Source organism: Artemia franciscana, chromosome 10 (genome assembly GCF_032884065.1).
Source record: "Artemia franciscana chromosome 10, ASM3288406v1, whole genome shotgun sequence".
Taxonomy (NCBI): Eukaryota; Metazoa; Arthropoda; class Branchiopoda; order Anostraca; family Artemiidae; genus Artemia; species Artemia franciscana.
Window position 1 is genome coordinate 25,149,974 of NC_088872.1, and position 21,338 is coordinate 25,171,311.

At 32.4% G+C, this 21,338-nt stretch overlaps 2 protein-coding genes across 5 annotated transcripts in view; one reads left to right on the forward strand and one right to left on the reverse strand.

Annotated features, from left to right (window-relative positions):
• Positions 1-1,573: 1,573 nt before the first annotated feature.
• LOC136031968 (uncharacterized) lies at positions 1,574-16,824 on the reverse strand. Its single transcript, XM_065711983.1, has 5 exons — positions 16,705-16,824; positions 12,058-12,239; positions 8,313-8,394; positions 4,728-4,903; positions 1,574-1,788 (listed from the first exon to the last, which is right to left on the reverse strand). The coding sequence occupies exons 1-5, from the start codon at positions 16,771-16,773 to the stop codon at positions 1,761-1,763; spliced, it is 537 nt and encodes a 178-aa protein (XP_065568055.1). The 5' UTR covers positions 16,774-16,824; the 3' UTR covers positions 1,574-1,760.
• A 134-nt stretch (positions 16,825-16,958) lies between these two features.
• LOC136031969 (vacuolar protein sorting-associated protein 26-like) overlaps positions 16,959-21,338 on the forward strand; it is a 123,762-nt gene continuing 119,382 nt past the window's right edge. For all 4 annotated transcript variants that reach the window (XR_010618620.1, XR_010618622.1, XM_065711984.1 and 1 more), the window contains exon 1: positions 16,959-17,087. The gene's annotated coding sequence lies outside the window, so the exon portion shown is untranslated. The remainder of the gene's footprint in view (positions 17,088-21,338) is intronic.

A 21,338-nucleotide genomic window follows, 5' to 3' on the forward strand; every position in this document is an offset into this window, starting at 1 on the left:
AAAACAACAAATAAACACACATCCGTGATCTTTCTTCTGGCAAAAAAATTAAAAAAATTCCATATTTGCATATAGGAGCTTGAAACTTCTATAGTCGGGTTCTCTGATACGCTGAATCTGATGCTGTGAGTTTCATTAAGATTATATATCTTCCAGGGGGTGTGTTCCCCCTTTTTTTAAAAATAAGGCAAATTTTCTCAGGCTCTTAACTTTTGGGAAAGACAAGACTTGATGAAACTTACTTGGAGAAAACTAAAAAGGAGAAAGCAACAACATAATAAATATTTTTTTTAAAAACTCGTTTTCCGGGTGGACTAAAAAGTAGAAAATAATTTTTTCCTTGAGAATCTATGAATATACGCGAAAACAAGGGACGCAACACGGATTGACTTTACATAACTTGATCTTTTTAGCTCGTTTACTCAGTTCGCTGACTTTTTTCATTTATACATTTGTAACTTAGATAAAATTGATACCTATGCTTAGTACATTTTCAAAACAGGTTTTAAAAAATTCAATTCATTTGTCCTTAATTAATGTTTGTGCTCTAAAAATAATTGGTATTCCACTTTCTTATATTTACAAATTATTTGGAGAGTGTTCTAATCAGCAAGCGCATCAGGGATGTCTGATGAAGATACAAAATTACTGTAAACTCGGAAGGATGCGGGATGACATGGAAAACAGTTAAAAGCAGGTTTACTTTTTGTAACCACAAAAATGAGATCGTAGACAATAACTGGAAACAGCATCAGCTCGGAAACTGTTCCTTGAGAGACACCATAATCGACATCTGACAGTGAAAGGGAAAACAAAAGCCACGGAGACAAATTTACCAGACAAATAAAAATTAAACAAATAGGATTACAGTTCCTTTTGTACCACATGTGATAACTTAAAAGAAATATTTGTAGATTAAAGAATCAAACCCTTTACTAATATTCAGAAATGAAGCAGCAAGAGTCAATCTAGAGTCTAGCAGTGAATGCAGAAAATTCAAAAAGGATGCTCTGTTGAATGCTTCCCACGAAAACCAAGCTAGAAATCTCAAACAATACTTTAAAAATCAATAAGATGGGAAAGCATTGCCCTTTCCAAAACTTTGTTAAAAAGAGGTGACAGGAGTATTTGCAAGTAATATCCCTAAAGTATTTCAAACATTGATTTTAAAACTATCGGATTGAGCATCATGGGTCCAAAATTTTCAGTCCCTGATAACCCGAGTAGTTTAATACTCGGTTTCATGAGCTTTTTCTACTAGCTAGAACAGAGATACGGGTTTTTGGCGGCCCACTACCAATATTGGGCAAAACAATAAGAACCAGAAATGGATCTCATTTGCCTGTTTCTTCTGTTTTAGTTTTTTTACAGATTTAACCGTAAGTTTTAGTACTAATGTAGCTAGTGATCATTGGGTAAAACAAGTGAGACTACATATACAAACCTTATTTATGAAAATACAAAATGCATGATACGGTAATAACAAAGCCAGAACATCTTAAACATGTTACCACCACAATATTTATTATTGATGATAGTGAATGTCTATGTAACTACAGTAAAAACCCTAAAAAAAATTTTAATATTTTTTATTTTATACAAATATTTGACGTACTGATAAATAAACGTTTAAAAAAGGAGGCAACAATGAAGTCCCAACTATAGAAAATTTTCATTTCTTATTCACCAGTCTCATAACTCTACAGTCCTTAGAGATATTTCACAGACTTTCATAATACGAGCTTCTCTGCGTTTTTGTCTTATATGTCCTCTAGAATGCTGAACTCACTGAAATACAATAAGATAAAAATATCAAGTAGAACTTAAAATCCTATTATAAAGAGTGGAAAGCATTTTCAAAATAATCACTTTTCAGATTAGCTTATGCATCCTAACAGGAATAAAATGACTACTCATGGTTCAATCCACAATCTTCAAAAACAGGAGATTGAAACAGCTTGAGAATATACTTAAAAAGAGGGAACATTGTGTAATAAAAAACTTTCATACTAAACTTTCATAACAATAGTTCAAGAAAGAGAGTTATATTATCAATAAAAAAAATAATTTACTTGCTTTTTGTTAAATATCACTGGAGCATTAGATTCAGCTTTCTAAACTTACAATCTTCTTTCGAAAATACTCCAGCCAGAATTAAATAAATTCTAAAAAAAAACACTTGGTTTTCCAATTTTCTTTTTCAGCACTAAATTAGTTTCAAGAATTAGAATTAAAAAGCCGTTGGAATTAGCAACGATTAAGATAGACAGTTTTATCGTAGATATTCCCTCAATGTATAACCTTTTCCATTTTTCCAAAATTCAAATAAGCTTTGATATATACTTTTTTCGCCACAATTTATTCAGCTATGCTTGTAAGCCCAGTAAATAATTCAAACCTTCTGAATAGGCTAAAACCTGAAACGTCCATTAAATTACATCTTTTCACAAATAACAGTTCGCAAGGTAGATGAAATTTGGCGGGTTATCACTAAAAAGAAGCACAGAATAACAATAATGCACACAAAAGATATAAAAGTTAATTCCAAAGGCACTGTTTCTGTTGGAAGCCATCTCTATTCTTTATTCCCGACACCCAATCAATGTTGTAACTTTTAAAGTAAACACTGTATATACGCTAATACTATATTACTTTGACCCAAAATATACAGCATGTCCTTCAATTCTTATTTAATTGATAATAAGACCAACTGGGTTCCGGAAACAAATTCTTCTTAGCCTTGAATGCAAATCAGAAATCAGCAATATATATCTGGCAATAAAAAAAAAACAACTCCGTCTCCTCTCTTTTGAACATACAAACTGGGCCTCAATTACTGATACGGCAAGTATTATAGAGAGATGAGTCCAACATTCTGACAATATATTAAACAATGATAAAGCTTAGGAAATAATATAGAAAATAATAACAAGTTTGCAACACTTCGGAGGTGAGGGAAGATTATTTTGCTACGATGAGATAAAGACGATGAATATATATATATATATATATATATATATATATATATATATATATATATATATATATATATATATATCACTAATTTAGGAAAACAGTCTTCCTTTTCTCCTTCTGTCTCTTTTATTTTTTTTATTTTTTTTTTTTTTTTTTTTTTTTTTTTTTTTTTTTTTTTTTTTTTTTTTTTTTTTTTTTTTTTTTTTTATGTGTGTGTTGTTGCATTGGTGATTTCTCTTTTCATGATATATATATATATATATATATATATATATATATATATATATATATATATATATATATAGCTCATGTGCAGATAGCGAGGTATATGAGGTTTCTAAACACGGTGATTGCGAAGTTAGAAATAAATTGCTGAAAATTATTAATATGATGCTTGAAAAAGGGAAATTACCTAGAGTTTTTAGGAAAAACCTTAATTAAATACCTTTTTAAAAACGCGACAAGAGTGATGAAGAGGAGAGGATGCACAACTTTCCCTCCTCAAAATAGATAATTAATAGAAAAGGGTCTGGATCATCAAATCCCTTTAGTCTCAAGTTTTATAGATTGTGAGCAGGAGTTTGATTCAGCCAATGTGACAGCTCTGGTGAAGATTCCATCCTTCTATGGTATAATTCATTAAAGTTTTAGGGTTAGTTTCAAAAACAATATTGATGGGGTTAAGGTAGAAAATAGGGTTAAGGTAGTTCGGTATTGAATCAGAATTTAAGCAAGGTACATCCCCCCCCTCATATAGATCTTTGTGATGGATTTTGTCCAAATGAACACGGCAAAGGCTAAAGGACATCATTGAGTCAACTGGGAAGGTGACACTCTCCTAGATTTAGATTATACAGATGACTTGAGGGTCCTAGACAAAAATCTTAGCAAAATGAATGAATTTTTGATGGTTTTGAGAGTCCAGAGTGCAAAAATAGGTTTAAAACTAATATTAAAAAGACAAAGTCTCTTACACCAGCCAATACCTAGTGTGTTTATTGACAATTCAAAAAAGTTTGGAAGAATGGGAAAATAAATCTGCGAACCATGAATAGAATATTGGAAGCTATAATGACGACAGTAGTCAAGTATTATTCTGAAACGTTGACCCTTTGGCACACGGAGGAGCATTGGCTAGATGCATTCAAGAGGAATTGCGTGTGAATCATTGTGGGTGCCCGTTTGACTGATCGTATTTCGAACAGCAGGCTGTACGAATAATATGGTTCTATTTCACTTTCTATGGCTATAATGAAAGAATTTACATGTCTAAGACGCGTTTTGCGGATGAAGAATAACATATTACCAAAGATGGTCCTTTTTGTCCACCAGAAGGTCTCCGAATGGAGTGGGAAGAGGTCGTCAGGAAGGATTTAAAGGAAATTCAGCTTCTAGGAAGAGGATAAAAAGGACAGTATTGCATAGATTGAGATGGAGGGGGAGCGTGCTCAGATGTGATGGCCTCAGCCAGCTTGGCGCTGCAGCGAATTGTTAGCAGCAGTAGCAGTGCTGCACAAAATTCGTGAAGAAACATAAATGCAAGGCCATTCTATAAATGATATATTTTAATTGGCTTTAGCTTTTCTACGTATCTACAAAAGGCAGTTTACAAAATAACAATTCGACACTTGAAAATCTCTTAAATGTGTGGGAGAAAGGGACATAGTCATGTATAACACTATAAAGGATAACCCCCAAAAAGTAAATCCTCGTCACCAGACGCAGGAATGCAAATATACAAAAAATTTTACCTTTCATTATGAGAAGAGTCTGTATTAAACATTTCAGCTGGAACTGTAGTTGGGGCGTGATTTGGGTTAAAGCTCAACATCCTGTGATGATCGGAGAGCCTTTGATACATATGACCGCTCGTCGTTCCATCAACGTTCGAGCTTCTCTGATATGCTGCATTCATACCAAGACGATCCTAAACATAAAAAGGAGAGGAAAAAACTGGCAATTTCATTCACCAATAACAGGTAATTCGAAAGACTCATTCTTAAAATAAATAACTCCATTGACTTCAATAAAATGCTACTGAATCACGCATTTGGCAAAACTAAAAATCATTCACTAGTGACGTTCACGTGTATATTGAACGCAGGCACGCAATTTAATTAATTTGATCACTTTTGCCAGAGACTATTCAATTTTAACTGCCCCAATAGCCCAGGGCAATTTTTTTCCCTCTTTTTGAGTAAAAAGAAGGAGGGGTATCTAACCACTTTTCCACCAGAAAGAGCAGAAAGGATACTATTTCCTCCCTCTCAAATTCCCCGATAGATAAAAAGCCGAAACAATAGTCAAAAGGTATTATTAACTTGCTATTACTTGTTATTTATTTAGGTGTAATTTCTATATATTTGCTACGAAGTCTGTTTTTTTTTCTCTTTATCTTTTCTGTTCTTTGTTTTCCGATGACTGCAGTATTCACTTTATAGCGGCTGTTGCAATGGAAAATAATAATTTGCTTTTGCTTTTGCACTATAATAATAGTTTCCTGAGAACTAAACCAACCACAACAGTCAATTATACCCCTAATCTGTAGTGCTTTACCTTTCCTTATTTTTTATAAGTTTAAAAAAAGAAAATATTGGAGCTCTCTTTCCTTCCTCAACTTCCAAAAATAAGTTTGGATACTTCTGAAACTGAATTTCGACAACGAGGTCTTGTATAACGGTATAAAAGTTTTAAACCTTGACATAAACTCATTATAATTTAGGGTAAATTTTTACATCAATGATGAATCAAATATACTGGGAGCCCGAAGAGCAAATTGTAATTAAAGATGAATTATTAGATAAAAAAAAAACAAATTAAATATGAAGGAGCCAAGAAGCTATTATAACTAACGGTGAGTTATTAAATAAATGATGGTATAAACACACTGGGAGCCAGGAAAGCAAGTACAGCTAAGGGCAAATTATTACAAAAATCATAAACTAAAGATACAGGGAGCCATGAAAACCAATATAACTAAGGATAGATTATTGGATAAATGATAAATTACATACACTGGAAGGAAGGAAGACATTAAGACTAAGGTTAAATTATTACACAAATGATTAGTAAAATACACTTGGAGCCAGGTAAGCCAATATAATAAAGGGTAGCTTAGAGATAAATGATAAATTAAGTAGCATTGGAAACAAGGATAAATTGTATGAAAATTAAGAGTAAATTATTCTTTCCTGTATCAAGTAAAAAGAAAAGGATGATGAGACATTTGTTATGTAACAAAAGTTTATTTAAAAGGGCCAAATTAACGATTTTTATTAATGATTTTTCGTCGTATTATTTCTTCAACAAAAAATATTTAGACAAACACGTATATTAAAATGAAAAAGGAAAAGATAGAAGAAAAAGAATAACGCATAGACAAAATCTTCTTTTTTAAGAATAGACTTTTATTATGTTTTATCCAGTTCAGTCAGGTGTAAAGTTAATAGTTGTTCTGTAAACTTTGGAAATGGAGCTTAAGCCCCCTTGATGGGAGATTTAAGCCATGCACACAAGCAAAGGTGTAAGATTGTTTAACGGAAGTTTCAACCTGTCTACATCAGCACCCCATCTTCGGCAATGGCATCATCTTCAGCATCTTTTATGAATGCGAAGTTGTCAGCAAAAAAAAAAAGAATTATCCCCAAGATTTAGCTCAAGAAGCAACATCAATCATAATACGCTTATACAGGTCCAAAAGAACTCCTCGGTAATCCCTGATAAAGATGTGTTTCTATTTTCACAAGTTTGTCATGCTAAGAAAAGTCATAATTTTCCCCTACCAAATCAAATCTTGGATTTTACCATCTGCTTTAATCGCAAAAACGAAGAGCTGCTTCTCGAAAAAGATCAGGGCATTGTGGAGCAAGAAGGTACATGGAGCGTTTTATTGTGGAGCAAAGGAACAAATAGAACACATTTTATTCGACTTTCCATCATATGAAAAATATAGAAGAAAGATCCAGGCCTTTTTAGGTTCAAAAGGTTTACCAATGAAGATAAATTATCTCACTTGAAGTAACGTCAGTAATGCAAAATTATAAATTTGGAATTATTATGTCCCATATCTATTAGATTATGCCTAGTTGTTGAGTAACGCCCTATGTTTATGGGCCTTTTAGTTTACTGCATTCTTGAATTTACTGCAAATTGAAGAAGAATTAACATCATTGAAAATCTGGTAACAAAATGTTTTAAGAAGGAAGAGAGATGACTCACAATCAAATTAAATAAGAAAATATCTTTTGCATTTTTTATCTGAAATTTTGGAAATCCTGGAAAATTTTCATCCTTAATACAGCATTGCATTTGGCGCAAAAGAGAAGAATAGAAAAACTTAAAAAAGCAAGCTTGAATTTTGTGGACGCTAAAATATGGGGGTAAGCTCTGTATGTGTCAGCATCATTTTATTTATCACTGCCGTGAAGCTTAACTTCGAAGGCAGATAGATGTAGGCCAAAACAATGTTAACTGTTTTTTAAAGTTAATCAAGAAGTGATCTTCTTTAAACATAGTTTTCAAAAACAAAAAAAAACAATAGTTTTCAATTTGTCAGCTAAAATTTATAAAATTGCTTTGTTATTTTGGCTATTTAAGATGAAATAGGGCACGTTAAAACGCTGCATAAAATTATGTAATTCAGAGGAAACGAGATGAAAATGCCAATATAAATAACAAATCCAATAATTTCATGATTTTGAACATATCAAAGATACGCACTTCTGCCTGATAACTGCAGCCTTGACGAAAGCTTACGAAAAAAACTTACGAAAGCAAATTGTTTTTCCTCAAGTATTATTTCAATTATCTATCTCTACCAATTCCCATTTTACGTCATTGTCGTTAGTGACCCTTTGGACATACTCTTCTCTGTATCTTGTTTTAAGTATTTGAATCCTTGGAATTTTTTCACTAAGTTATTTGATCAATACATAATCTTCACCAATACCTTAAGCATTATCAAGGACAAAAATGGGATTTGTAATAGCTTAACATTTGTTATGCCCAGTTATTAGATGCCTTAACAAAAATAAAAGTACCTTGATGATCATGATAAAATAATAAAAGAAGAGAAAAAACCAAAGGCTATAGGAAACCTATAATGTTCAAAATAGTTCAATCCCGGGAGAAAGGAAAAAATTAGCAAATGTAACAACTGTTAGTTGTTACATTGCTTATGGTTTTAGTGTTCCCAGATTTATGTACTTTTAATTTAACAGAGTACTAGTAAATTTTCTGTTGCGACGATAATTTAGAATTCCTACTTGGAGAACATTAAAAGAACCTAGGTTCAATCTCCTTGAGTGTTATATGTTCTTTGAAAAAAATAATATTACAATGTCTGTTTGCTTCTTTTCGAGTTTTCTTTTCTTTGCTTGAGCTTGAACAGGATGCTGTGATGCAGCTTTTAATTTCTTCCTGTAAAAAGATAGTAATTTTAGAAATGACAACACACTTTAAGTAACAACAATATCAAAAGAATAATTAAGTTCCCTAGAAGTAATTTCCATCATTCATCTATAGGGACAGAAGGTTCAGCATTAGAGTGAGCCAAGTATAGGAAAAGAAGTGTTGCAATATGAACTAGCAGATGTAAACTACAGATAGAAGTCTCATTGTGAATTTTATTACATTCAGTCTTTTGGGACAAACATAGACTTTATTCCCTTTAATACTAAGCAATTTCCTTTTTTACAAAATTGCATTTTCTGTCAGGCTTAAAAGTTCTACATGAGAAGCATATACACTTATATATGAAGTTCAAATAAAACACTACTCATTTATTAGCTTGAGGTACAGATGGCTCTCTTTGGGTGTAGAGTCTCAAATTTTGTGCAATATGTTTATTAGTAGTACGTATTCAACAAAATAGATCATACTTTCCCACACTTTTCATTGTAAAATTTTATAACAATGGAACATTTTCAATAACAATATGCGTTGAAAGTGAGCTTTTTTGAAAACTTATTGATGACTTCTTTATTACAGTCAAACAAAAATTCACAGATCTATTAAACAGGAGCACAAATACATAATCAAGTCACAATCATAATATGCTGGAACTACAAATTGATCTAATACAATATTTTTCAAAAACTAAAATCAAATACTCAAAATGTGTTCTGATGCCAGCTAAATATGCTTCACAACAGAATTCACCTGTACGGCTTCTGTTGGATTTCCTCTTCCCACCCTTGTAATTTTCCATATTTTTATGATATCAAGCATATACCAGTTTAGTCGATTCCAAATGAGTTTCCAGCAGGGATTAAGACTCCTATAGCTTCAGACGTTAATAAATCTAACAAAAGTTAAAAACTCAACAGAAATTTAGATATACATAGATACACTACTACTACAATTACTACTAACAACTCACTGTAGCACCAAACCACCTGAGCTAAACCCAACCGCACACATAGATGCAGGCCGTCAAAAATGGACCTTAGGAAACCAATTTTCATGTAGCGTTTTGAAAAAAGTTTAAAATTAATCCATCTTTGGAATAGTTCAAGATTAACTTCTTCCTTATTTTCATTTAACTAACAATATTTTTTGAATATACTAGTATCATTTTTTTGGATATGAGTACAAATTCTTGTATTGCTGGCTTTTGAGATTGTTTTAAAAATAGTCATCATTTTAGATATGTACCAACTTCATCATCATACCCACTACCATGCATCATAAAGACAAAAAAGAGTAAGTACCCTTATACTTATCCTCATTAAAGACGGAGACGACCCCGTAAACAGCCTCTAGTGCAGTAGGTAACCTGCTTTTACCTGACACACTCAAACTCAGTAGAAAAGTTTACCATCAATTTTCTAATTACCTCACCTTACCAATTAGTACCTAAACTTCAACTTTTAACTTTTTCTTTATTCAACTTAAAAAATACAAAAACGATATTATGTCCCAACAAAGAGAAGAGCTCATAAGGCTGTGACAGAGAAAACACATAACACACACACAAAAGAGAAGTAAAAAGGATAAGTAAATACATAAATACCGGGCAGAAGGGGCGTGGGAGGCCATCCCAAGCATAGGGACACAAAAACAAAAGACACAAAGAGGAAGATCATATAATCTAATTTTCCATCATCAGTGGTGAATAATCAAAATTTTAGCAAACAATCTTTCATATTTGCTTTTTTAAATTTAGCTGAGATTTTTGGGATGCATCAAACATAATTTTGTAATTCAGCTTATAGTTGTTTGCAATGAAGGGTATTTGGTACCTAATCGAAAACCTTGACCTTTCAGTACAAAAGGAATTCGGTACATCCTAGACCTCCGACAATCCGAACGAGGAAGTAAAATTAACAGAGATTTATCAAAGAATTTTTTTTTTAGAATTTTGGATTTGAAAATGCCGTACGTAAGTATTTAATACTCGTGTATCTTTTAAATCTAACAAATGTAGAAAAGGAATTACGTTTTAGTTTCCGAAACATTTCCAAGTTTTGAAGGTCAATGTAAAAATTTCCAAGTATTCTTATTGCCCTATTTTGTAGTACCTGTAGGGTTTTTATATGCTTCCAAAAGGCATTAAGATATACAACTGAGTAGTAATTCAAATAAGAAGCAATTAGAGTCGTAAAATATTTTTAATATCGTAAATGGAAAAATGTTCTTTACGCAATACATCGACCCAATATTTTGAGCAGGTTTTAATCTTAAATACTCAATATGATTATGAAATGACAAAAGGGGATCAAGAAACACTCCTAAATAACGATATGATTGGAGCCTACGAATTTTTTGATCACCAACCTGAAGCCCCTGACAAGAAATCTCTCGAGTAACATGTTTTGAACAACCAAAAACCATAAATTTAGTTTTTGTAAAATTCAATACTAGATTATTGGAAAAAAACATCGATTAACTGAAGTAACATTTATAGTCAAATTTTCGATCAATGTCGATGAATTCCTAGCTTTAACTGTTATAGCTGTATCTTCTGCAAATAGAATTGCATGGCTAATATTCTCTTGCAAACCTCGTGAAAAATTATTAATATAAATCAAAAATAAAAGTGGACCTAATACTGAGCCTTGGGAGACACCTATATTAATAAGACTTTTTAAATTAGTAATTTTTCCACCCACATTTACTGTGATGTTGCGTTCGCGCAGGTATGATTGAAAAATTTGTAATCCTTTCCCTCTTATGCTGGAATTTATCATTTTTTCAAGAAGAATTTCATGATTCAAAGCGTCAAATGCTTTTTTTACATCATAGAAAACAGTAGCCACATGGAATCATCTAAACAATCATTTATTTCTAATAAAAGAGCTGCAACTGCGTGTTCTAACGAATGGTTTGCCCTTAATCCAAATTGATATTTGGTAAATAGAAATTTATATTATTTCCAAATAGCTAGAAATCCTTTCTTTTAATATTTTTTCAATCACTTTAGATAATGACAATAAAATTACAATTGGACGATAATTACATCAGATTTATCACCATGTTTATATAACGGAATTATTTGGGCAATTTTCCATCTACTAAGAAATATACCTGAATTGATACTCAAATTGAAAATGTGGATAAGTGGTTCAGAAATAACTCCAGCAATACTCTTTAATGAATTTGTTGATAGTTTATCATGTCCCACTGAATTTTGTATAATCTTTTTATACACCGTTTTTTGTATTTTTGATAATCTTTTGGAATTCTGCAAAACTAACAGGGGCCAGACATATGCTCGTACATTCATTGGAGGGTAAATATTGTTAATGCAACCTGCCAGGGGAGAAATCTATTCCTGCTGAAACAATTGATTGACCAACACCAGTAAAATAATCAATAAACATATTAGCAACATCTTGCAGTCCTCTAACTTCTACACCATTTGTATTAACTAACACCTCAAGTTGTGATAACTTTTTATTTTTTCCAATTTTATCCTTAATTAAATTCCAAGTTTTTCAGGGAGAATCAGAATTTTTAAATGAATTTTCATAATACCCTCTTTCATTTTCTCTAAGAATCCTTACTAACAGATTCTTATAGTTAACGCTTCTTGTGTTTTAAAGCATCTTTTACAATAATTTTAAGAATTATGAAGCTTACTTTTTTGTTTCAGGTTTAGTTTCACCATCAGAAGACTCTGTTTCTTCAGGATCTGTTGTATGTCCATCACCATATCCTGATTCATATTGAAGAAGTCTTTCCAATAAGAAGTTTTTGTCCCGCTGAACTTGAACAACTTTCTTTTCAAGTGAGTGAATTTCATGGGTAAAGGCTTCATTCTCCTGAAGCAACAAACATATTATAAGCACAAATTCTTGAAATTCAAAGAAAAATATCAAAGAGCAAATCACTGAAACCAGCAAAAGTTACATTAAATTCCAGCAAAAGTTAATTTTTGAGATATGTGTTGAAACATATGCAGAAAATGAACATACTTTGGACTTGATGTATCAACATGATTTGTTCTTATAATATCTCAAAAATTAACTTTATTTTAAAATTCATTGCAAAAGTGTTGCTAAACAGATAAAAAATATAAGACATCCAAGAACAAAATTAAAACCATATAATCATTTAATAAATTCATAACATAGCAGTCAGCATGAAAGCCCTATTTCTCTCAAATATTATGAAATAGCTTATTTGAGCTTATATTACTATCAAATGTTGCATACGCGGCAAGAAATTTTTTTTTTCTATCCTATGAAGTTCAACTTTGCCCTTTACATCCATAAGAAAGACTTCATCCTTTTGAAATCAATCTTGTTGGTTTTTAGTTTTTTTTTGTTTTTTTTATAAATTTGAGCTTGCTTTATAAATATATGTAGCATAGACTACAAAGCAGTAATTTTTGATTGTTTTAAGTTTCATCTTTGCTCTTTTTTTCCACCAGAAAGACTTTGTCTTTTCTACATCATTTTTGCTTGTATTTAGTTTTTTTTCAAAACAAACAGAACAAACCTAACAAAAGATTTGGTTGAACTTAGGCTTTGATGACACACAAAAAAAAAAAAAAATCAGCATCAGTTTTTGCTAAAATGGGGCTCTAACATAGATTTTACGTCCTACCTCTCTGAATCTTGCCCAAGAAAACTGTACAACTTTGTTGTAAGATAAGAATTCCAAAGAAATTATTATCACATATTAAATTTAATATGTTTTAGTGGTATCAATGATTATGTTGAGTTGGTCTGCCTTGATCTAAGGGTTCCACTTGACCCTTGTATTACAAGAATTGCTTGTATTTATAGAAGGCCTTCCACACCATCTGAAATTGTTACAGAACAAGCCATAGCATATCATTTTGAACAATCAGTGCATCAAATAAGGGTAATTTGCAAACAGCTGGGGACTTAAATTTCCCACAAATATCACAGAAAGATGGATTTGGTTACCATGAAGATGGTGCAACACAACAACCATTCCTTGATTTGTATACATGACCCCCTCTATATCAAGCTGTTGATAAACCAACAAGATATATAATCTTCCAGAACCCAAACCTATTAGACTTTATTTTCCTTAATAACCAAAACTCTTTGGAACATATTGAGTACTTACTCCCCATTGGTAAGAATGACCACATAGCTATAGAAATACAGCTCCATCTAATAACTATGACTAACAGATTTCTTACAGGGTCTTCATAAATTACAATTCCATCACAAGGGAACTGAAAATGGTGAACTGGAGTGAGATTTTATAGGGATCCATAGACAAGCAAAGAGAAAATTTCAATCAACTTTACTTAGAATCCAAAACAGCCACTCTTCTGTATCTTACAGGAGAAAGTCAAACACTCTTCCATACATGACCAAGGAAACTAAGAAGCAACTCAATGAAAAAAAAGAGATCTTGGAAAAAGTAAAAAGTAAATGAGAGTCCAAACCAGTACAAGAAATTCAAAAGAGCAAGAGATAAATCAAGAAACTTAACCAGGAATCTTTATCAAAACCATGAAGCAACACTAGCTAGAGAATGCAAGCATAACCCAAAGAAATTTTGGCAATATGTGTCATGTAAAAGTCCTGGTAGGCAATCAATATGTAAACTAACTGCTTCAGGAGCTGGACTATCAGATGTCAAAGAAATTGCAGATGAACTGAGCCAGCAGTTTCTGTCTGTTTATAGTAGTCAATGTTGTCAATGTTGAACCTACACAAATCCACCATCCAATGGAGCCTATTGAGATTGATAGTTCAAATATCCTCAAACAACTTAAATTGCTAGATGTCAACAAATATGTTGGGCCAGATAGGTTACATCCACGTCAACTAAAAGAAGTTGATGAAGACATTGCAAAGCCACTCTCCCAGTTATTTAAAGTTCCATATGTACCAAGAAAAAGGCAACAGATTGGAATACAGCACTTATCACCCCTTTGATCAAAAAGGGAAATAAACCCTCTGTCATGAAGCATCTCAAACTTAATGGGATATTATTGCCCAGCCAACATGGTTTTCAGCCAGGAAAGTCTGCAGAAACATATTTGCTGAAGAATTATGATGTTATAACAGACCAGATCGATCAGGGGTTACCTGTGAATGTCTTGTTGTTTGACCTTGCAAAAGCACTTGATGAAGTCCCACATCCCCACTTGAACAAAAAACTTATCTCATGTGGAATTAATGCAGACCTTGTGGGATGGATCTTAGCTTTTTACTAGTGAAGGAAAATCAATCCTCTCTGTGAGATGTGGAATTACCAGTGGTGTCCCACAGGGTAGTGTCTTAGAACCTACCATTTTCAATATCTATGTAAGTGATATTTTTCAAATAACTACAGATCATCTAACTCTTTATGCTGATGACTCAAAATTGTTTGGTGCAGTCAATCATGAGTCACTACAAGCAGATCTTGACCATATTCAAAACTGGGCAACAACATGGTACATGAGCTTCAATATTGACAAATGTAGTGTTATTCATTTGGCAAGTCCAACCCAGGTTTTAAGCATACTATGGTCAATCCAGATGTAAATAACATTCAAGAGCTACAAAGTGTGGATGAAGAAAGGGATCTTGGAATTATTGTTGACAACCAGTGTAAATTCCATTCAAACTCAAAAAAGACTGTGTCTCATGCAAGCTCTGTCCTAGCACTCTTAAAGAAAACTATGTCCAGTATGTCTCTCTATGTCTTTGTGAGGCTGTACAAGGCCCTTGTCAAACCAGTGCTTCATTTTGGAGCATGCATAGCATTACCAGGGTACAAGGGTGATGTACAGCTTCTGAAAAGAGTGCAAGGAGAGCCACAAAGGCAGTATCTAAGATGAGAGACAAACCTGATGATGAACATTCAAAGGAACTTAATTATCTATACTGGTTTACCAACAACAAAGAGCTGATATGCTTATGACATATAAGCTTACTTCACAAGACCCCCCCCCCTAATTAATTTACCAATTTCACAAAATATTGGCACTGACAGGAGGGGAGGTTGTTCAAGCCATTTGTCAAAACTCAACACTGACAACATTTTTTCTCCTGCTGTGTAGTAAATTAAAGGAATAGTATCTCAAATAAAACAGTCTCAGCACCCAATAATGAAGTGTTCCAGAAGTCATTGGATGTTGAATGGAATGGTGTTTCCTGGAAGTACCAGTGGGATGCATTTGATGTTTAATCATTCACATCATTAAGTATGGAACAATTAATAGATCAAGATGGATCTTAATTTGCTCCAAAGTGCAAATTTAGGTAATTACAGTAATATGCAGAGTGAAAATTATATTATTTATTACATATTGTGCTTTGATTAGCCTATATTATGGCTTTTAGGCAACATAAGGTTGACTCACTTAGGAGCCATATGAACAAAATTTCTTTGAATTGGGTCAAACAAAAACTCAAATAATTATTTGGCTAATGATTATGGAATCCCTGATGTTACTGTCCTGAACGTTTGCAGACTAGGAAACGTAACAACCACACCAGGTTCCAGTACTCAACGTCCTGTCCTGATTATCTTCTCAGTGGCAAATTTTAAACTAAAGAAATTAATCCTTCAGAAATCTTTTGAAAGAAAGGGTGCCATTCAATTTAGAAATGATGTGTCAAAGCATGATCACAAAAAAAGACAAAGATTGTATGAGGAATTGCATAAGAGAAGATTGAATGGGGAAGTGGACATAGTAATCAGAGGAAATAAGATTGTGTCAAAAAACTCCCAGACTCTTGCAATGTGTCAGTCACCGTTGCAGGAGAATGTCATGGAATTATAAATATATCTGGTACCCCTTTAAGACTTGTAAATAGTTCTATAAGTAGTGTTTCTATTTGTGATAGTACAGAGAAAAAGCAACTAGTAACTGAAAATTAAGGTAAAATGTTGTTTTGTCAAAATTTCAATAGGTATAGACCTGTCATGTAGGTAAATTTCAGGGCCCTCTAGAGGGAGAAGGAGTGGAGGTGGGTACTTTAAAATACCTTCCCGGGACATACTTTAGCCTGTAGACCCATCCCTGAAAGTTTCATTTTCCTAACCTAAACCATTTCTGAGATAGCAAGAAGTCAATTAAATAGAATTTTACCAAAAATAGTCAGCTTATGGAATTCCCTCAAAGAAAAAACAGTAAAACTTACCCACATGGAGGAATTCAAGTCATAAGTGGATAGGGAGTGACTAAAAAAAACTGTGGACCATTGCTTGGGACCCCACAGAGGACTAACTATCATCACTGAAGCTGGCAGACCCAGGATTTATCCTATCATTAGCAAGTGCGATTTAAGATAATATTAAGCTTACATATATGAGATATTTTAGCTTTTTCTTTAGAGTTTTATATTTTCTCTCGTATTCCTTGTCAAGATTCATTGTTTTTCTTCTTCTTTTGTTTCAACAAACACGCCCCGTGTTCTTTTACTTGTCCGATTACTTATCTGATTAATCCGAGCGTTTTATGAAACGCACTTGAGTTGCGTTTGATTCGACTCGTAAAAGTTAACTTAAAAGTTGACTTTTTTCTCTGCTGCCGTTTTATTTAGTAAGAAGTCAACCTAGAAAGTCAACACAGAATTGCGAATGGAACGCTTCAGTAGCAAAAAATTTAGATATGTGAAATCATTTAGTCTAAAGACAAGACAGGGGAACTGTTAACAGTGGAAATAATCTTAGCTTTTCAGTGACCTGTAAGTAATCTTATGCATATTCCTTAGGATTTAAAGGGTTTTGGTGTTCTAGGCTCATCTTCTATAGGCTAAGCTTAATAAGGAACCAGAAGAAAAATTTTATGTTGTTAAAAATGTTGGTTTTTAGGAGGGCAGCTATCACATTGGTTACTTATTCAAATATTACCAAATCAAACAAGCCTAGTTTCTAAACCAACTATAATTTTTAGTTGAAAAAAATTAGAATGGTTAGGTCAATGCCTATATTATATAGTATATATTCATTAAGATTGCTGTCTAAACTGGATTTTTAACATAAAGTAGGGGTAAAATTTGGTAAAATTCTAGTTAATCGATTTCTTGCTATCTCAGAAAGGGTTTAGGTTAGGAAAATGAAACTTTCAGGGATGGATCTACAGGCTGAAGTGTGTCCCAGGAAGGTATTTTAAAGTACCCATCTCCAATCCTTCTCCCTCTAGAGGGCCCTGAAATTTGCCTTCATGACAGGTCTATACCTATAGAAATTTTGACAAAACAACATTTTACCTTAATTTTCAGTTAGTAGTTGCTTTTTCTCTGCCTTTAGTTCTGAAAATACAATTCCTGTTATTTGAGTAGAATTTTGAGCCATATCAATCTTTTTTTTTTAATTTAGGAAATGTATTTGCATATCTTTAAAACCTTATAAAGTGGAATTGAGCAAAGTTATGAAGCTGAAAACAATTTTGTTGTACTTCAATTAAGCAGAAGATCTATTTTGCAAGGTTTCACTTTCATAACACACATATTTTTAAAGGTCATCAAAGGTCATGGCCCTCTAGAGGGAGAAGGAGTAGAGGTAGTTTCTTCAAAATACCTTCCCAGGACATACTTTAGTCTGTAGATTCATCCCTGAAAGTTTCATTTTCCTAACCTAAACCCTTTCTGAGATAGCAAGAAGTCAATTAACTAGAATTTTACCTAAAATTTTACTTTAGCTACTTTTGGCTATCTTTGAAAGAGGTTAGGTTAGGAAAATGAAACTTTCAGGGATGTGTCTAGAGGCTAGAGTATGGGTAAATTTATAGCAAACAGTAATACTGGTTTTTGTATAAAATGAATATACCACTTGATGCGTTTTTTTATGCTCTTTACAAATATAATAATTGCTTCTACCAGAAATTCATATTTTAAGCACTTTTTGACCTCTTAAAAAGGACCTAAATTGGAGTATAAAAAGGCTTAAAACATTGGTCTCAAACTTTATAACATTGGACTCAAACTTACTGTTTCATTATAAATCCATTTTTTTAATGATATATTATCCACAAACACTGAATGTTATGGCGTTTTCTTCTTCCTTGTAACAGAAATTTCAATTAAAGCATGCGTTTTTGGTCATTTTTTACAAAATGATAAGATATTTGAAATCACAAATCTGTAATAGTTTAGAAACAAATTTGGGCTATGTATTTGCACATCAGGGGGGTGGGGGTAAAGCATAGCATATATTAAATATGTAAACTAACCATTACTGCATTTAATATAGTTAAATTAACAGCAAACAGCATAACTGGCATTTGTAATAGCCAGCTTTGATATTTTGACCAAAAACGCATGCTTTTATTTAAAATTTGCTGTCAAGGAAGAAGAAAGCACCATAACATTGATAAAAATTTATTTGTCCAATTTAATTGTGGAAAATCACTGCTTGTGGATAATGTAACATTAAAAAAATGGATTCATAATGAAATGGTAAGTTTGAGTCCAGTGTTTTAGAGCCAGAGACAAATATTTTAAGCCTTTTTTATACCCCATATTTAGGTCATTTTTAAGAGGTCAAAAAGTGCTTAAATCTGAATTTCCAATAGAAGCAATTATTATATATGTAAAGAGCATAAAAAAACACATCAAGTGGTATATTCACTTTATACAAAAGCCAGTAATACTGTTTGCTATAAATTAACCAAAGTATGTCCCAGGAAAGTGTTTAAAGTACCTACCTCCACTTCTTTCTCCTCTAGAGGGTCCTGAAATTTCGGCTACATCAATTTTTGGTTATCAGTTTCTTTCTCTCTGGCCTTGGTTCTGAAAAGACAATTCCTGTTGATATAACAGAACTTTAAGCAATAACACTGGGTTTTTCTAAATTTAGAAATAATATTTTATGCCACCTGATTGTAGGTTAAATATATGGCTGATATTATTTATTCTGAATGAATTTCTGTTTTATTTCATCTCATTCATGTCAGTTGCTTTCTGTTAAAAATACATTTTTTTTAAAAATCAATCTTCTTTTGTGAAATAACAAATTTGAATTGTTTTTCTTTTTAAATGTTGCATAAAATGTAGAGGAATGCCTGGCCCTTCATTTCATATATTTTAACTAAAAGTTTTTGAGGCAGTTTCTATCAAAATACAACTGACACATTTTAATATTATTTTTTTTTTTTTAGAATACATTAGGACACTATTAAAGTTTTGCATTTGCACAGCTAAAAATTGTCTTAAAGTGCCAAGTTTAGAGAGTTATTTTAATATTCTTCTTGCTGATCAGTATAATTGTTTTTAAAATTCCTTCTGTTTAAAGCATTTTAAAGGGATTCTAAGCCAACCATGGGTATATTTTTGTCACAAATGATTTTGCTCAAGTGAGCTGGTGGAAAACAAATAGAACATATAATTTTTCTTTTATTATTATTTCAAGACTAGAATATCCCAAACTTAGCATTCATATTGCTATTTGTATTTTAAGTAAATACAACCCCTGATGGGAGTTTTGTTGATACATGTCTCAAAATTAATTTGTCTAAATAAAATAGATATTCTTTATGGGACAGCAGTGAAAAATGGTAGGAACTATGACTTGAGTTGTTTTTCTTCCAATATTTTCTTTTTTCAAATAATTTTTTTTTCTGGTTATGTTTGTGTTCCTGCTTAAGTGGCTGGCACTCTAGGTTGATAATACTTTGTCCAAAGGGCACAGGTTTCATTCCTGGCATTACCAGTTTATTTGGTTTGGGACAAAGGTCAGTGATGTGACTATGTAGGTTGAGCCAGAACTGGCCCAACCTTGAAAGGTTACCTAGAGAAATCTAGGGTCAGTAAGCAGGAAGGGCTTGCAAAAGCATAGGATAACTGGTCCCTAGCTTCCTGGCTAAAGGACCACCTGGTTCTTTACTGGGCTTTTAACTTAGCCATAGATGCTTTCTCTTAATCCCATTAAATATAAGTACAAAGGAAAGAATGCCAGCAAGGTGGGCCTCCCTTTTCAATGAATTGTTGATGTATTGACAATAGTGTAGGTCATAAGAAATGGCTTGTGAATGTTTTGCAAGGTTTAAAATTTGAGACAATTGCTCAGGTTGGCAACTGAGCACAAAAGTAAAATTTTGCAAATGGTTTTTCTTTGTGACTGTTATATTTATGTATTATCAAGTATTTTAAAGTTAATCTTCACTGTTTTGTTTTAATTGCCATTGCCTTAGGAATTTAGTGTTAACAGACAGGAGTTATTGCCTTAGGAATAACAGACAGGAGTTCTATGTTTCCTAGCTTCAATAAATTTATATGCAATTTTGAGACCAGGGGTTACAAAGTAGGTAAAAACTTGCAAATGGAACTGTGGTGTGACTAATTAATTTTTAAGAAATGTATATGAATTTAAAGATTAAAAAAAAACAATCATGTAGAAAAAAAGACAAATAAATAAAAGTATCCCTTTACAACCATTTAATGAAGTGTCACAAATGTAGGTCACCCTTAAGATTGAAATTAACAAAGCTTCAGTTATGAATCTGTTTTCTTTAAACAGACTGAAGGGGCAAACCTCCAAGCTATGACAAATTCAATCTCACTTTTGGGCTCTTTCCTTTTCAATAGGAACTTTCTTTGGATTTTTCTTCCAACCAAGTAAAAACAGTAGGGACAGGATTAAGTGTAAGTGACCTCCCATTTAGCCTACATACCCAGGAGAAAATTATGCAACTCTATGCTAATAATTGGTAATTTTTTTGTTGTTCATATATTTGACTTATAAAGTGAACATACCCCTTGATGCCTTGTTTTGTGTTCTTTACAAACATAACAAGTGCTTCAATTGCAAGTTCAAATTTAAGTGCTTTTTGAGCTCTTGAAAATTTGTTAGCTTAGGTCAAAAAGTGCTTAAGTTTGAATTAGCAATATAAGCAATTATTATACTTGTAAAGAACATACAAAAAGGCATCAAGTGGTATATTCACTTTATTTGTAAGTCAAAATGTAAACAAAAAAAAATTACTCCCAACCTGCCTA

Coding starts and splice junctions, on each gene's coding strand:
- LOC136031968 (XM_065711983.1), bottom strand. CDS start 16,773: ATGAATCTTGACAAGGAATACGAGAGAAAATATAAAACTCTAAAGAAA. Junction 12,240..16,704: donor AGCTAAAATATCTCATATAT/GTAAGCTTAATA, acceptor TTGTTGCTTCAG/GAGAATGAAGCCTTTACCCA. Junction 8,395..12,057: donor ACTAAACCTGAAACAAAAAA/GTAAGCTTCATA, acceptor ATCTTTTTACAG/GAAGAAATTAAAAGCTGCAT.